The 15,229-nt window shown below is 34.5% G+C and overlaps 1 protein-coding gene across 2 annotated transcripts in view; it reads right to left on the bottom strand.

The window, feature by feature from the left end:
* The window catches only part of LOC121370824 (vacuolar protein sorting-associated protein 13D-like), a 118,815-nt gene extending 103,975 nt beyond the window's left edge, over window positions 1-14,840 (bottom strand). For both annotated transcript variants that reach the window (XM_041496311.1, XM_041496312.1), the window contains exons 1-5: window positions 14,731-14,840; window positions 6,245-6,410; window positions 3,268-3,345; window positions 2,110-2,222; window positions 1,824-1,901 (exon numbers count right to left, since the gene is read on the bottom strand). In XM_041496311.1, coding sequence (XP_041352245.1) covers window positions 1,824-1,901; window positions 2,110-2,222; window positions 3,268-3,345; window positions 6,245-6,341 — 366 coding nt within the window. In that variant the 5' untranslated portion in view covers window positions 6,342-6,410; window positions 14,731-14,840. The remainder of the gene's footprint in view (window positions 1-1,823; window positions 1,902-2,109; window positions 2,223-3,267; window positions 3,346-6,244; window positions 6,411-14,730) is intronic.
* Between the last annotated feature and the right edge of the window lie 389 nt (window positions 14,841-15,229).

The following is a 15,229-nucleotide window of genomic DNA, read 5'->3' as shown; positions in this document are numbered from 1 at the left end:
AAGGGTAAAGTTAGGGGGGTTTGTTTAACGACATCAAAGTTAGAGCATATTGATTCAATAATCATCCTACACCATACAACCATAAATAAAATGTGTTGAGTGCGTTGTTAAATAAAACATATCCTATCTTTCCTTCCATCTGCTGCTGGATGTCTAACATTTGGTAATTTTGATATATAATCTTAAAAGAGGAATCGGGTGCATGTGCAGGGGGAGGGTATTGGAGGTCGAAACCCTTACTTGTTCAAGCTTAAAAATATTGAAATGTATTTTCTGGGAGAGCATGGCCCCATATAAACTTCACTCAACACAGTCTATAACCCCAACCCCACTGAAATCCCTGCATACGTGCCTTGGAAACTCACTACATTTTGTTTAGCAAGGGATCGTTTATATGTACCATGGTCTTTTATATACTCGCCGATGGGGATCGATCCTGGACTGACCGCGCATTTCCAAAAAACACCTTTTTAGGTCTAAGTAATGAATAAAAATAACATATAGTCTTGAAAATTTTTTATGTAAATCGAACACAGTACTCTCTTCCTCTACCCCTAGAGCGTTACGTAATTAGTAACACCCCCTTACATGTAACGCATATGCCAACAGCTGGCCACTGTCAAAATTTCAAGGCAACCCACCGACCCCTGGAAAGGCGTTGTACCATACCTCTATGGATATAAATATGTTTTGGAGATATGAGACGACCTTCAATCAAGACAGTTAAATTTCTTCAAAAATTGCGAAATCTCACGTGATCTCTTGTTGGGGAATTCCACACTTGTGATAAGCCAATGAAAACCGAGATCGGTAGGAGCCCGTCAAAGTGTCCCACTTTTCGAAATACTGGCTTTGTTTTTGACCTGGATAAGCCAGCGTAGTGAAACCAATGCAGAGTGTGGCATCGTATATGCACCAAATGTAATTGGATTTTCTATTCTACATGCTTAAATAATAATAAATATTCTGGATACTGCTGCTTTAAAGTCATCTTTATTACACAAGATTAAAAAATAAAGAAATAAATAAAATAGGACAGAAATAATTATCAGTTTTAGAATAAAGTTACAAAATTTAAAAAGTGGGCAGTTGGATGCAAACTGGCAGTAGGGGCAAGGTGATACAAACTCAGGTAAACTGACTGGATGGAGAGGAAATGTTTGGTATCCGTAGAAAAAATATTAAAGGTGCAGACCCTAGTTTCAACCCATAAAATAAAAATGGACACTAAGTTTGGTTAAGTTACAAACCTGTAACACATTTGGATAACGTTACAAAAGAGTGAAAGAAGTCTGTGAAGTTGAAAAAGTGAAATACCGTTAAAAATAGACTAAAACTCGACTCCATAACTGTTACTTCTCTGACGCACATGCATTTTCAAAAATATAAAAAAATGCATTTTGTGTTATTACAAACACCAGGATGACCAGAAAAACTTTGGTTGAAATGGATAATCTAAACAATAAAATATAAGTAAAGTTTGATTTCAGTGATCATAAACGGCTCTAATAGTGAAAAATATACCTATAGTGTTTAAAAACTAGGGTCTGTTCCTTTAAATGCTGATCATATTTATACCTATTAATTTCCTGTTAAAACACAAACTAAAAATAATTAACATGTTTATGATATATTGGAGCCACTACTTTCGTGCAAGTGAATGGATGGATGGATGGGATGGATTAAAGGATATAGAATGGGATGAATAAGTGCATTTGACATAACCCATTCCCAAGACACTATGATAATGCAATTTTTAAGCAGTTACAGAGCACTGAACAATTTACATAGACCAACTAATCACAAGATAATTTGTTACCGACCTTCCACTTGGCCTCTAAAGCATCAAGCATCTCTTGTTTGTAATTCTTTTCTTGGTCCTTTTCTTTCTGCTCATCATGCTGTAATATTTAAGAAATGATTAGATTATCTAGTGCACATCTACTCTGTATATAGATATATAATAGTCAATGATTTACAAGGCAGTAGCCTTTAGTAGAATCATTGTTCACTTATCTCATTTTGGTGCTTCAAATACACAATTCTATGTTATAATTTAATTTTAAAATTACCGATTCTGAAGCCTGACAAGCAGTGACACAAACTTACCTTTAATTCTGTGAGCGGTCCTGCCACCAGATAGATCTTTTCTATAGAAATCACCCATGGTTCACTTCGGAGACGACTTATTGGAATCTGTAGGGTTATCTTTCCTATTACACCTGAAACAAATCAATGTATATAATTATATAAATGTATGTCTGTGATTTATAGCTTATTAGTTATCCATTTGGTTCTATGCATAATGTGAACACATCACTTAATAGAAGGATGTATCGGCTTTGTTAGAAATTCAGATTATTTTTTGGCCATGAGTACTGGTATACACTGTAATACCCTTAATTTTACCTAGCACACTGATGGAAATTATATTTATGGTTGAGTTAACTAGTTTCAAGGATATCATTCACATCAAAAGGAACGAGAAAAACTGTTATTTACAGTTCTTTCTACAACTCTCTCACTCTACGGTCATATAAGTTTAACATGGTTATAATTAGTTCAAAATTGTTGGTAACCAAACTTATCTTTCAAGCTATTCTTCTCAGTTCCATACACAAGAGGAATAATTGCTTTATATATCAGATGTAAAGCTTAGTTGTGCCAAATGAATGTAGGTCGCTATAATAAATTGTAGTTACAACCATCTTCTGAATCAAGGCCCTGGTATGTAAAACAAAAGCTACACAGAGGTACCTCAGGAGATAAAAACTATATATTATATGTAAGGCAATTATTATTATAACAGTTTCCAGTTGGTCTGACTGTTTATGCTCTTTTGATTTGAACTGCAGACTGCCTTCTTTGTACTTACCCGATGTCACACTTAATTATGGATCTCTTGTTCAGGTCCAGTCGACAGACGTACTCACATCATGCTAAACATTGCTTACAGAGATGAATTCCATAAATACAATGTCATGGCAATGGAGGATGCCATCTTTGTTACTACACAAAGAAGTGGTTTTGGGTTGGCGATCTACAGGACAATCATACTTTGGGGGGAAAGTTCAGTGTATGGCAACTGCACCCCATCTACATGGTCCTGTGCTAAGCACAGGCTACAACTAGTTGGATAAATAATAACATATATGCTTACGTGTACATACTTATAACATTATTATTTCTCATCAGTTACTTTGTGAATACTAATTATGGTTTTGTATTTATTTGGTAAAATACAATAATCATGGCTGACCAACTAACCTGACTTCACTTCAAGTGGAATGTCCAGACTTCTCAGTGCATCTTTCTTCAGAGGCAAGTTCTCTAACTCCACAGCTCCTACAATCAAAACGACGATAAATAAACGATTCATCAGAAGTGTTTTTTAATATGGAAAATATCAACCGAGTCTACATATATGTTAATCAGTATTTGTCTCAGAAGAGCCTCAACAAACACCGATTAATTACTACTAGACGAGGTTGATATTTTACATCTGGCAATATGACGTCATCACGATTAGCACAACTTAGTTTGACGTCATGCATTTTAACTAAATCTTTCAAAACATTATGCTCAGGTATACAGGCCTTTTTGGCTTGTAAGCAAATGACCCATCCACAGCAACAAATTACCTAGAGACCTTGCAGATTTACATACCATTATTAACCGGGTTAATAAACTAAATGACATGGATATCATGGGTAAGTTATAGGATAATAGTGAAGATACCACACTTTTCACAAATACAAACAGTTAAAGTCTGTTTTGTTTGAGTGACGACATCACTAGAGCACACCAATTTATTAATCATCAGCTATTGAATGTCAAATATTTGGTAATTATGACATACATGTGTATAGTGTTAAAGACAAAACCTGCTACATTTTTTCCATTAGTAGCAAGGGATCTTTTATATGCACCATCCCAGAGACAGGACAGCACATACCACAGCCTTTGATATACCAGTCATGGTGCACTGGCTGGAACGAGAAACAGACCAATGGGCCAATAGACGGGGATCAATCCTAGACCGACCACGCATCAAGCGAGCATTTTACCAATTTATTAAATCCCGCCCACCACAAGTACTAGGTACAGGTAACATTTAGCTGTGACCAAAGCACAATGTCATATTTTAGATCTCCATTAAGTGTAGACTGGCCTCGGCGGCATAGTGGTTAGGCAATCGGTCTACAGGCTGGTAGGTGCTGGGTTCAGATCCCAGTCGAGGCATGGGATTTTTAATCCAGATACCGACTCCAAACCCTGAGTGAGTGCTCCGCAAGGCTCAATGGGTAGGTGTAAACCACTTGCACCGACCAGTGATCCATAACTGGTTCAACAAAGGTCATCATTTGCCCTTTCAAGTTTCTGGCACAGGAAATAAGTCTAATGACATGCATGTTTTGATTGGTTGGACATGTCACGTGGTAGTTAATCTCGCACATATGTTTTAGGCCAAGAACTTGGAAATCACCAATCGCGACGACAGGTTAATCTCAATCAAGTAACCCCAGTCATGCTTTGAATTTCAGTTTGTTTTATTTACCTATTGTTTTCTAATTTAACACTTCGCTGACATGTGGTTATCGGCAATCAGGAAAACAATTTACTTTAATGGTGACCGCACATGCAATGACTCTGCTTGGCCTATTACATGTAGCGGTCTGGATAATGCGTCACAGCTGCCGATACAATATAATACCATTTTTGTTCATTAATTAACAACGAATTAGATGTCGCCGTTATATTCTTTTGATATCAGTCTGACACGGGATAATGCCCTGTATTTGAGCAATTGGCATCACCGTTCCTGGCGACATAAATAGTAGGGCCCTAAATGTATAACCCACTACCGAATACACTGAACCATGTATTACCGTGTGTCACACTGTCGTACCCTCATTTAAATTTAATTATTTTGATAGTGGTTTTAGATATCAACCATGAGTTTGTTCAATTATTTTTCCCCGGAGGGAGGGCAAAAGCGAAAACGGAACAATGACAATGGATCACACTTGACAAAAAACCAAACGTACAACACGACAAAAAACTGAAAATTACAACATGATTTAAGTGTTTGTTTTATTTTACTGTTATACTCGAAAATGTGTTATGTTACAAAAATTATATAAAAATCCAACTATAATTGATCAGGAATTTGGGCTATATATACTAGTGCTTTATCTTAGTGGGCTAGTGGTTTTCACAAACCCACTAGCCCTGTGGCTAGTGACTTTTAAAAATATTTGTCATACTCTGGGTCATGGTTTGTGCTATCCTGCCTGTGGGAAGCGCAAATAAAAGATCCCTTGCTGCTAATTGGAAAGAGTAGCCCATGTAGTGGCGACAGTTGGTTTCCTCTCTATATGTGTGTGTGGTCCTTAACCATGTGTCTGACGCCATATAACCGTAAATAAAATGTGTTGAGTGCATCGTTAAATAAAACATTTCTTTCTTTCTTTCATGTAAGTGTACAGCAAATGTTTAGAAATACAATCAAAATCTATATGATAAAACATAATGCATGTATATATTATTACATGTGTATGCACAAAGTATATCAAGAAAAAAATATTATGATAATTCCACTCTTTAAAAAAACCAAAAACAAACCCAACACCATCAAGTTCATTAACCCCAGAAATAAATATGGTAGTATCAGGGCAATATTACATACATGTTTCCTTCACAAATTATTAAGGGGACAGACATAACAATGTTTGTTATCATACTATGGCATGACAAAGATAATATTGTTGAACAACACTGTATAAAATAATTTGGTTTGTTGTGGCATGACCCATCATTAAACATTTTCATGAGTTCATCTGGTGGCAGCAATTTGTTTTAATATAATAAATGTGATTATGACATGTGAAATGCTCTGTCCTGCTAACATACACAGATTTTATGCTAAACTTCAAAAATCAATAACAATTTGGCGAATTTTATCAGAAAATCTGTAGCCAAATTCAAGTAACATTTACATGTAGCTAAATAAAATAATTTTAAAAATAGCTATACAGTCAAAAACATACAAACGACACACGGTTTTCACATTGGTAATGACATACCTTTGTCAAATTCAACTTTAAATAACACTTGGTGAATTGGCGAATGGCAGCTTTTAAAAACTCTGCATACATATATTATTTGAAGAAAAAAAAACCTATAACACATACAAGCATGTGCATCTACGTGCTATAATTAAACTTGTGTATGTTTTGCTTACCTTGTAAGAGTGCAATAGAAAGCTGGTCGGTGTTTAGGTTCTCCACATACTCCCCGACATACGTGTTGAGGACCCAGGCTGCGAGTCCCTCCAACATGTTGTTACTGTACCAGGTATCACCTCATAGGTACTGGACACAAATGTGACTGGTGAGGTACTGCAACAACTGAAAGTGTACAATCAGATAATAAACAACATAATATATATACATGTATGTTATATACTGAAATCCATTGAAAACACACCAGTTAGATTTGTACATGTACATGTAGTTGTGAAAAGAATGCTAAAAGAAATAATAAAAATGATTTTGTATAACTGGATGTATGTATTCTGGTTGGCAATAAATAACCCAAATATTGTACACAAGAGTTAAGATCAGTTTATGTTTTATAGCAAACTCACATATATCATAGCAACTCAAACTGAAAGGTGCATTTTTATTGGAGTTCAGTATATAAATAATTATATTGTCTAGAAGTCAATTCTAAAATAAAAACATAATGCATTTTACACTTTCTATTTCCATGCCGAACATCATAATTATGTCTAGTAAATTGAACACACGTCTCTTCATTTCTCACTGGTTATATCGGACACCTAATCATTTGCTAAATTTAGCATCCAGACAAGACCAGTAATTTACTTACTTGCATTGTTTTCCCAGTGCATTTATAATGAATAAAATGGGTCACATCACTCGCTATAAGGAAGCAGTGATGATAATTAATTATAGAATGTGTTATGTACAGAGTTACCAATGAGTAGTAAATTATTTATTAGTTAAAACAGTGAAACATTTGGGTTCTAATACAAAATAATGGAGCATAACATACATACATTTGGAAGAATTGTCAGTTGGTTGTCATTTTGTAACATAATAATAATAATTTTAGTAACAATTAATTAATGAAATTTTAACAAATTAGAAACAAAACCTAGTACTTCCTCTACTCTATTATATAACAACACAATTTCTTCTGTATAGCAATTATATATTAACTAAATATGTCTATGTTTACTAATGTATAATACATATCTATTTTCAAGGTTTATGAATCATGTTTTAAAAAAAACTAGACTAAGTACTTTCTGGATTTTACACTGAAAACCAGAAGAAACCCAAATATAATTTTAAGCTGTGACAGTAGGCTAACATTAAATATGGTTGTTAAAGAAAGGACCAACATATATTGAGATTCAGAAGAATTAGGCAGACAGTCTTTTTGGGCAATTCCACGGTAACGGAATTACGAGTTGGAGAGATATTTCAGGCATTAAACTCAGCTAGTCCACATAAGAAAAATTATCATAATGATGTAACTATGTAATACACTAGTACTGCACTAGTGCTTGTCATGGGCACAAGTGAGACTCCCTACTGCAACGTGTAGTGCATGAGTACTTAATTAAAGTTTGGTAACGGAATTACGTAAAAACGGACACCATTTTTACGGGCACCGCAAAACATCAACAAACTCTGTGAAGTATGATAAAATAATTATTTATCTTCATGATGGAATGATGACCTAATGACTTGTGATTAACAAAATAGAAATTATATTACAAATTATCTTTTCATAATTTTGTTGTACAACATTGAATGCCGGTAACGGAATTACACAGTTCGGTAACGGAATTACCGCTCTGAATTTACTGTTGAAAAACAATATTTATTTACTTTAAATTTGATTTGCAAATATGTTGCATAATTTTATAAGTTAAATAATAATTCAGTATACTTGTTTTAAGCATTCATATTAATATTTCAAATGATAACTAGTTTCAATATCGGTAACATGTACACGTACATGTATATGAATGGAGATTTAAACTAGCGCTAAACTGTGTACATATTACATAGTAAATGTTTAAAATGTTTGACAGCAATTGAAAAAATTTATTGAACAGTTACATTGTTAATAACAAAGAGAATTACACCAGGTCAAAGGAACACAGGCCAATTAAAATTATATAGACTGACCGTCAAACATCTAGATTGTATTACGATAAGTGAAAGATATCATGCCTAATAATAAAATTCCTCATCTATCTGAGGTTATGGTAACATACATGACAACATTCAAAACACCAGTATTTTCTTCTTTGGCCAACCAAACATGCCATCTTTCCATTTTAAGAATTTTACTCAGATTAGATTTCCTTGTAAAGACAGGATTAACACTATAAAACGGTTGCTTTCTTTTTGCCCATTATATACATTTAAAAGCATAATGTTGGTAATTAGAATGATACTTTCCATTTTCTGGATATCCTGTAATTTAAATATAAATTATTAAATACATGTACAGTCAATAAATGCCTTTGGATAAAGTAACATTAAAGTTTGCTTCAAGTAGATATGTTATGTTACATTTCCACTTTCTGGACCCTATATATGTTTAAAGATATATGTACAGGGCTTGAAATAGCGGCCTGTAAAAAGTGAAAAGAAGTCTATTTTTAAATCTTGCAAGTGAAATAACCATTCACCTGCTAAAATTAACTCAAAATCACATCATTTTTCAAAAAACAGATGTACATACGATCATCTCATCTTCTATTTAGCTGAGGCCAAGCTCATAATTCTGTTACATTTTAATTTTATAATGCTCTAAACTACACATCAGAGGTCATAATTTTCCACACATTGTCCCAAACCCTACATTCACGTTGTGCTGTCTTATTTACAGCAGGCCATTTTTGTTTCACAGCAGGCCATATTTTTTTGGCCTGCTATTTAAAAAATAATAATAATGGCAGGCCATATTTTACTTCATATTTTGAGCCCCGATATAATTCTAGTAAGTTTCGATTATAACTTGAATTTTGTCATGGATATTGCAGATATTTAGTCAGCATTTATAATGAAGCTTTTAAGTAGTACTGTTTGGTTAAAGTTGATCAGATTTCCTTAATTTCTATATTGTTAATGGATGACATTTATATTTGCTATGGGTGTTCTGCAAATGCATTTGGAGCCACTACTAGTACTATTACCATATGGATTTTTAAAAAAGATTTTGTATATCTTCCTATTGTTACATCACTTGATGTATTGGTGTATATGGATAAGAGTGTAGCATTTTAGTACTATGTAGGTTTATATTAAAGTGTTTCTTGACAATATATACCTAAGACGGTAACGGAATTACAAACCTATGGTAACGGAATTACATATGTTTACAGCTATATAATTTTACTAATAATGTATGAATTTGAAAGTAAATGTGTCTGATTATGTTCATTAACATATACTCAGAGAATATGAGTTGATTCCTTGATTACATATAAATGAATAATACAGTCTAACTTTTTGTTTGTTTTCGGTAAAACGGAATTACAAACTGATTGTATGTTTTCTAATTTCCCCTAAATCTAAAAAAATAATTTTGTTCATTAAAGTGGATTATGAAGTGTAGTACTTTGTTAGTGGTAAAACAAAAACACTAATAAAAAGAATATTACCTTCAATTACATGGCTGCTGTACATAAATTCATAGTTGGTATTACGGAAGTGTCATATTTTCAGTGTGACGGTATCCTCATAAAATAGCTAAAGTCAAACACATCCATTTATTTTACAATATTTTACTTATCAGATTTGGATTTTCCAGACATTTTTACATTAAAAACAATCTTAATATATAAGGAATAACATGATTAGATTTTTTCACTCCATGTCCACTTTAGCGTGGAATTGCCCTTTTATCAGTTCACATAAATTTGTAATCAAGTACACTGGCTATTCAAATTACAATCTAACTATCACATGTATATAAATCTGATCTGTCCGCCGTTTGTCATTCAGTATATCACTGATAACACATTGATAACACAAATATTGATAAATATAAATACATACAGGTACAACCGGCCTCGGTGGCATCATGGTTAGGCCATCGGTCTACAGGCTGGTAGGTACTGGATTCGGATCCCAGTCAAGGCATGGGATTTTTAATCCAGATACCGACTCCAAACCCTGAGTGAGTGATCCGCAAGGCTCAATGATAAGTGTAAACCACTTACACCGACCAGTGATCCATAACTGGTTCAACAAAGGCCATGGTTTGTGCTATCCTGCCTGTGGGAAGTGCAAATAAAAGATCCCTTGCTGCTAATCGGAAGAGTAGCCCATGCAGTGGCGACAGCGGGTTTCCTCTCAAAATCTGTGTGGTCCTTAACCATATGTATGACGCCATATAACCGTAAATAAAATGTGTTGAGTGCATCGTTAAATAAAACATTTCTTTCTTTACATACAGGTACATACATGTGTAAGTACACTATGATCCCTAAGTTTTAAAACAAGTACGACCATCAAAACAAATTATCAGCTGAAATCCAGTAGGCTATATTTTAATGTTTACATCTTTTATGGTCAGTCATAAGCCTATAACTTTCATGTGACTATTCATTTCATAACATCATTTACTATTTACATGATTGTATGAATCCTCTAAGAATATAATACAGGGTATCTCCATTGAGGATTTGTGGAATCAGCCTAGGAGTCCCAAGAGTGTAATTTACATAATTTATAAAACTTTGCTTCTAATTGTAAAGAGAAACTGTACAAATAACAAATCTGATGTTGATTACAGGAACTGTGCACAATAAACCTGTGATAGAAATAAGCAGATTGTTTTCACTAGTCCACTGGATAAGTACACAGATCTAGAAATATACATGTCCACCCAATATTTTCACTTGTCCAAATAAACTGTTACTTGTATTCTTGCAAGCTAGTGCAAGAAAAAAAAAATTGATTGTGGAAAATGAAACAGCATTATAAATGTTTTACTTGTCCACAAGACAACCCATGAGGTATGTTTTGTTTGCCCAATCAGATTTTCACTTGTCAGGACAAACTGCACGACAATTGCTTATTTTTAACCAAACCCAGGGTTTTTATATTATTTTTGTAAGCAACTTCCATGACTTTCAGTGATTTACCATGACTTTTACAAGGCATTGTCAAGGATTGCTAGGGACAAGTGGTACAAGAACATCTTTAAAAATATACACAAAACTATACTCTTAAAAAAAAGTAGGGAACTCTAATAAGAATTTACAATTGCCATAACTGTAAGGTATATTAGCTGTGGGGAATGGTTATATAATAATAGTGAATTAATTGGGCAAACATTACAACTGGTAGTTCAGTATTACAGTAGGTTGTATGACCACCAAAGGTCTTGAAGGACGATTGGGGTCAAAAGTGAAATTTGAAAGTTGACGGGGTTTTTATCAGTAAATTGCAAATTCAAACAATAAAAATGACTAAAAACAAAACAATGACAACTGTATGATCAACAGAATGAAAAAGATTGACAGAAATAATGTTCCACAGTAATTAATTGACCTTCCTCGAAATTGTCAATATCGAGAATGACACCCCACGCACGTGTAAGAGGCAACTGAGTGATGCACGTGCAAACTATGGAATGTGTTTCTGTGTGTTGATAAACAGACCTGAACGTTCTTTACTAGGATGTCTGTGGTCAAAACGTATGTTCGGTCTAATAGTTGATATTAACATTAACATTTCAGCTTGCGTAAGGTAGTCAGTAATTCTGCAAAGCTTGCCACATGCATGTTTTCATTTGTGAAAGTATGCACAAGCTTGCTGCATGCATATCTTCAACTGTGCAAGCTTCCCACAAGCATGTTTTCATTTTTGCAAGCTTCCCACAAGCATGTTTTCATTTTTGCAAGCTTTCTGCATGAATATCTTCAACTGTGAAAGCATGTCTACACTTGTGGAAGCTTGCGCAAGGTTCCACACAAGAAAGGTAGCTTGTGTAGTTGAATTTGAACAGAAAAAGCTAAGTCCAAATAATTTTCATTGTTATTTTTTTTAATTCATAACTTCTCATATGATTTATCAAATACAGTGGGAACAGTGGCTAAACAACCAAACATACATGTAACAGATTTAGATAGTATTTACAATAATAATTAAAACAAAATTAATATTAATACATATGAATGATAATGCAATACGGTTAAAACAGAATCCTCTTGTATTGATTGGATTTTCAATTGGCCCCAAAAATAACAACATATGCATGGCCATGAGAGGATGACATGGGCCATGTGTGGTTGAAATTAGCCTGGTGGAATTTGAGAAGATGTTGAAAATGTTTGAGCCAATCAGAGGCCAGGGTGGCCATCTTGGATTTTGAATCAGTCCCAAAAATAACAATACTTTGTCAGGTCCGTGAGAGGATCGTTTCAACCAATTTTGGTTGAAACCTGGATGGTGGACCTTGAAAAGAAGTTTTAAAAATGTCTCAGTCAATCGGAGGCCATCTTGGATTTTGAATTGGCCTGAAAAATAACAATACTTGGTCAAGGCTATGAGAGGATCATTTGGAATAGATTTGGTTGAAATCTGCTTATATGTGGACCATGAGAAACCAAAAACAACTCCGTCAATCAAAGGCAAGATCGACCATCTTGGATTTTGAAACTGCCCAAAAAATAACAACTCTTGGTAAGTGCCATGAGAGGATCACTTGGACCGAATTTGATTGAAACCTGGCTGGAACTAAAAGGTCTCAGTTAAATCAGAGTCCTGGGAGGCCATCTTGGATTTTAAATCAGCCACAAAAATAACAACCCTTAGTAAGTCATGAGAGAATCATTTGGACTAAGTTTGATTGAAACCTGCCTGGTGGACCGTGAGAAGAAGCAAAAAAATGTCTCTGTCAATCAGGTTCCAAATACTAGCTCGAAACGTGGTAGTTACTACTGTGTAAAATATGCTTGTACAACCTTGTCGCAAGGTAGTTACCAGCTATTTATTAAGCTTGCAATTTTTGTTTGGGTTGTATCCTATATCCATTGAATTTTAGATTTCACATTGTGGTCAATATAACAAGGCTTTATTATTCTGAGTGTGTTTACATTTACAGATAAAAATAATGTTATAATTTTGTTTATAATTTCCAATATTATTTACTCAAGACATGTATACAAAATATGTGCAGGCCTAAGATAATATACAGACAATATATTCACAACATTAATAATTTAATTTATAAACAGTCACACTGCATATTATTGATGTGCTGTGGTTTCTTATTAAATATACTACATACAGCAATTTTGCCCAGCTTCAACCAGCTGAGGCTAAAATGCTGAATATGGTATGTTGATTTCGCCCAGCTTCAGCTGACAGAAAGTAAACATCTGGTAAGGCATTAACAACCAAAGACAGAAAATTACCTAATATTTGATAATGACTAAACAGAAGAAAAAGGGCGAACCAACCCGGAATCCATATGATGTACATCTAGCTTAGGGATTTTCCAATACATGCAGTTTTCCAAAACATTGATGATATTAGCCAACACACGTTTGTTTGGATTTTCTGACGAGCATTTACTGCACAAACAATCCATTGTTTATGTTGATATTGGTTTTGCATAACCAACAGACGAACAACAAAATCGTTTGTGCAAAATTTTATGCACTGCTATGTAAACATAGGATGACAATTTGCTATTATGTTCACCAACACTAATAAAGTTTGTTTTTATTTAACGACGCCACTGGAGCACATTGATTTTTTATCTTATCATCGGCTATTGGACGTCAAACACATGGTCATTCTGACACTGTTTTTTAGAGGAAACCCGATGTCGCCACATAGGCTACTCTTTTACGACAGGCAGCAAGGGATCTTTTATTTGTGCTTCCCACAGGCAGGATAGCACAAACCATGGCCTTTGTTGAACCAGTTATGGATCACTGGTCGGTGCAAGTGGTTTACATCTACCCATTGAGCCTTGCGGAGCACTCACTCAGGGTTTGGAGTCGGTATCTGGATTAAAAATCCCATGCCTCGACTGGGATCCGAACCCAGTATCTACCAGCCTGTTGGCCGGTGGCCTAACCACGACGCCGGTCCAACACTAATAGTCCAAGTACGCTACCGTTTGAAAGCTAAACAAACATTTGGACAGTTATAACTGCTCTCTCAGTCAAAGATAAAAATCAAGTCACTTGACAAGTGTTTTCGTTATATTCCATATAGATAACGAAAACACAATTTTTGGCTACTACTAAGTGGGCTCTATAGGCAAAGACTTCCACTAAAATTTCAAGGTAAAGGGCACAGGTCAGTGCACATTGATTTATTAATCATGATTATCATCGGCTATTCACAGGCTATTGAGTATTGGCTGTCAAAGACTCAAACATTAAGAAATTAATGAAAAAATGTAGCAGGATTTCTCTCTATCATAGTCTATGAGTATATGTCAGAATTTACTAATGTTTGACATCCAATAGCCAAGGATTAGTAAATCAAAATGCTCTTGTGGTGTCGTTAAACAAAATACACTTTATTTTAACAAAGTTGAAATGAAAGTAACAAATTTTATAATTTTCAACTGAACTCGGTGTCCCGTCCCAGTCTTGGTGACAGCAAAAATCACGACTCCAAAACAAAGGCATATTTATCAACACTTACTTACTTTATCACATTATAAACGGCTTACGGCATGTTTTTTGCCAAAAATCTGTAGTTAGGATGGCGACACTGACAAACAGACATGATGACATTTACTCCCATGTTTCAGTTTCCAAAGAATAATATGAACCGAATGACAATTATATTACGTTATAATGTAATCGGGAAATGGGTTGTTCTATTATCAGTCTATGGAAGAAAGACAACTCCTGTGAAACTGGAAACGGGACATTCGAGTGTCAATGACACAGTAGCTCTGTTAATATTAGGTTCAATCCCTTTAATTCGTTCAGAATTATGGCTCATTATTCATGTTACTTACTTATTATTTTATTGTTATAAACATAATGGTAAATTGAAACCTGGTACAAATACATAATTATTACATTTTGCATAACTTTATAAAACAGATATTGAGAGAGGAAACCCGCTGTCGCCACTTCATTAAGTTCATGGGCTACTCTTTTCGATTGGCAGCAAGGGATCTTTTATATGCACCATCC

The sequence above is a fragment of the Gigantopelta aegis genome, chromosome 4, assembly GCF_016097555.1.
Source record: "Gigantopelta aegis isolate Gae_Host chromosome 4, Gae_host_genome, whole genome shotgun sequence".
Taxonomy (NCBI): domain Eukaryota; kingdom Metazoa; phylum Mollusca; class Gastropoda; order Neomphalida; family Peltospiridae; genus Gigantopelta; species Gigantopelta aegis.
Note: the sequence above shows the minus strand (reverse complement) of the source record. Positions and strands in the feature narration are given on the sequence as shown.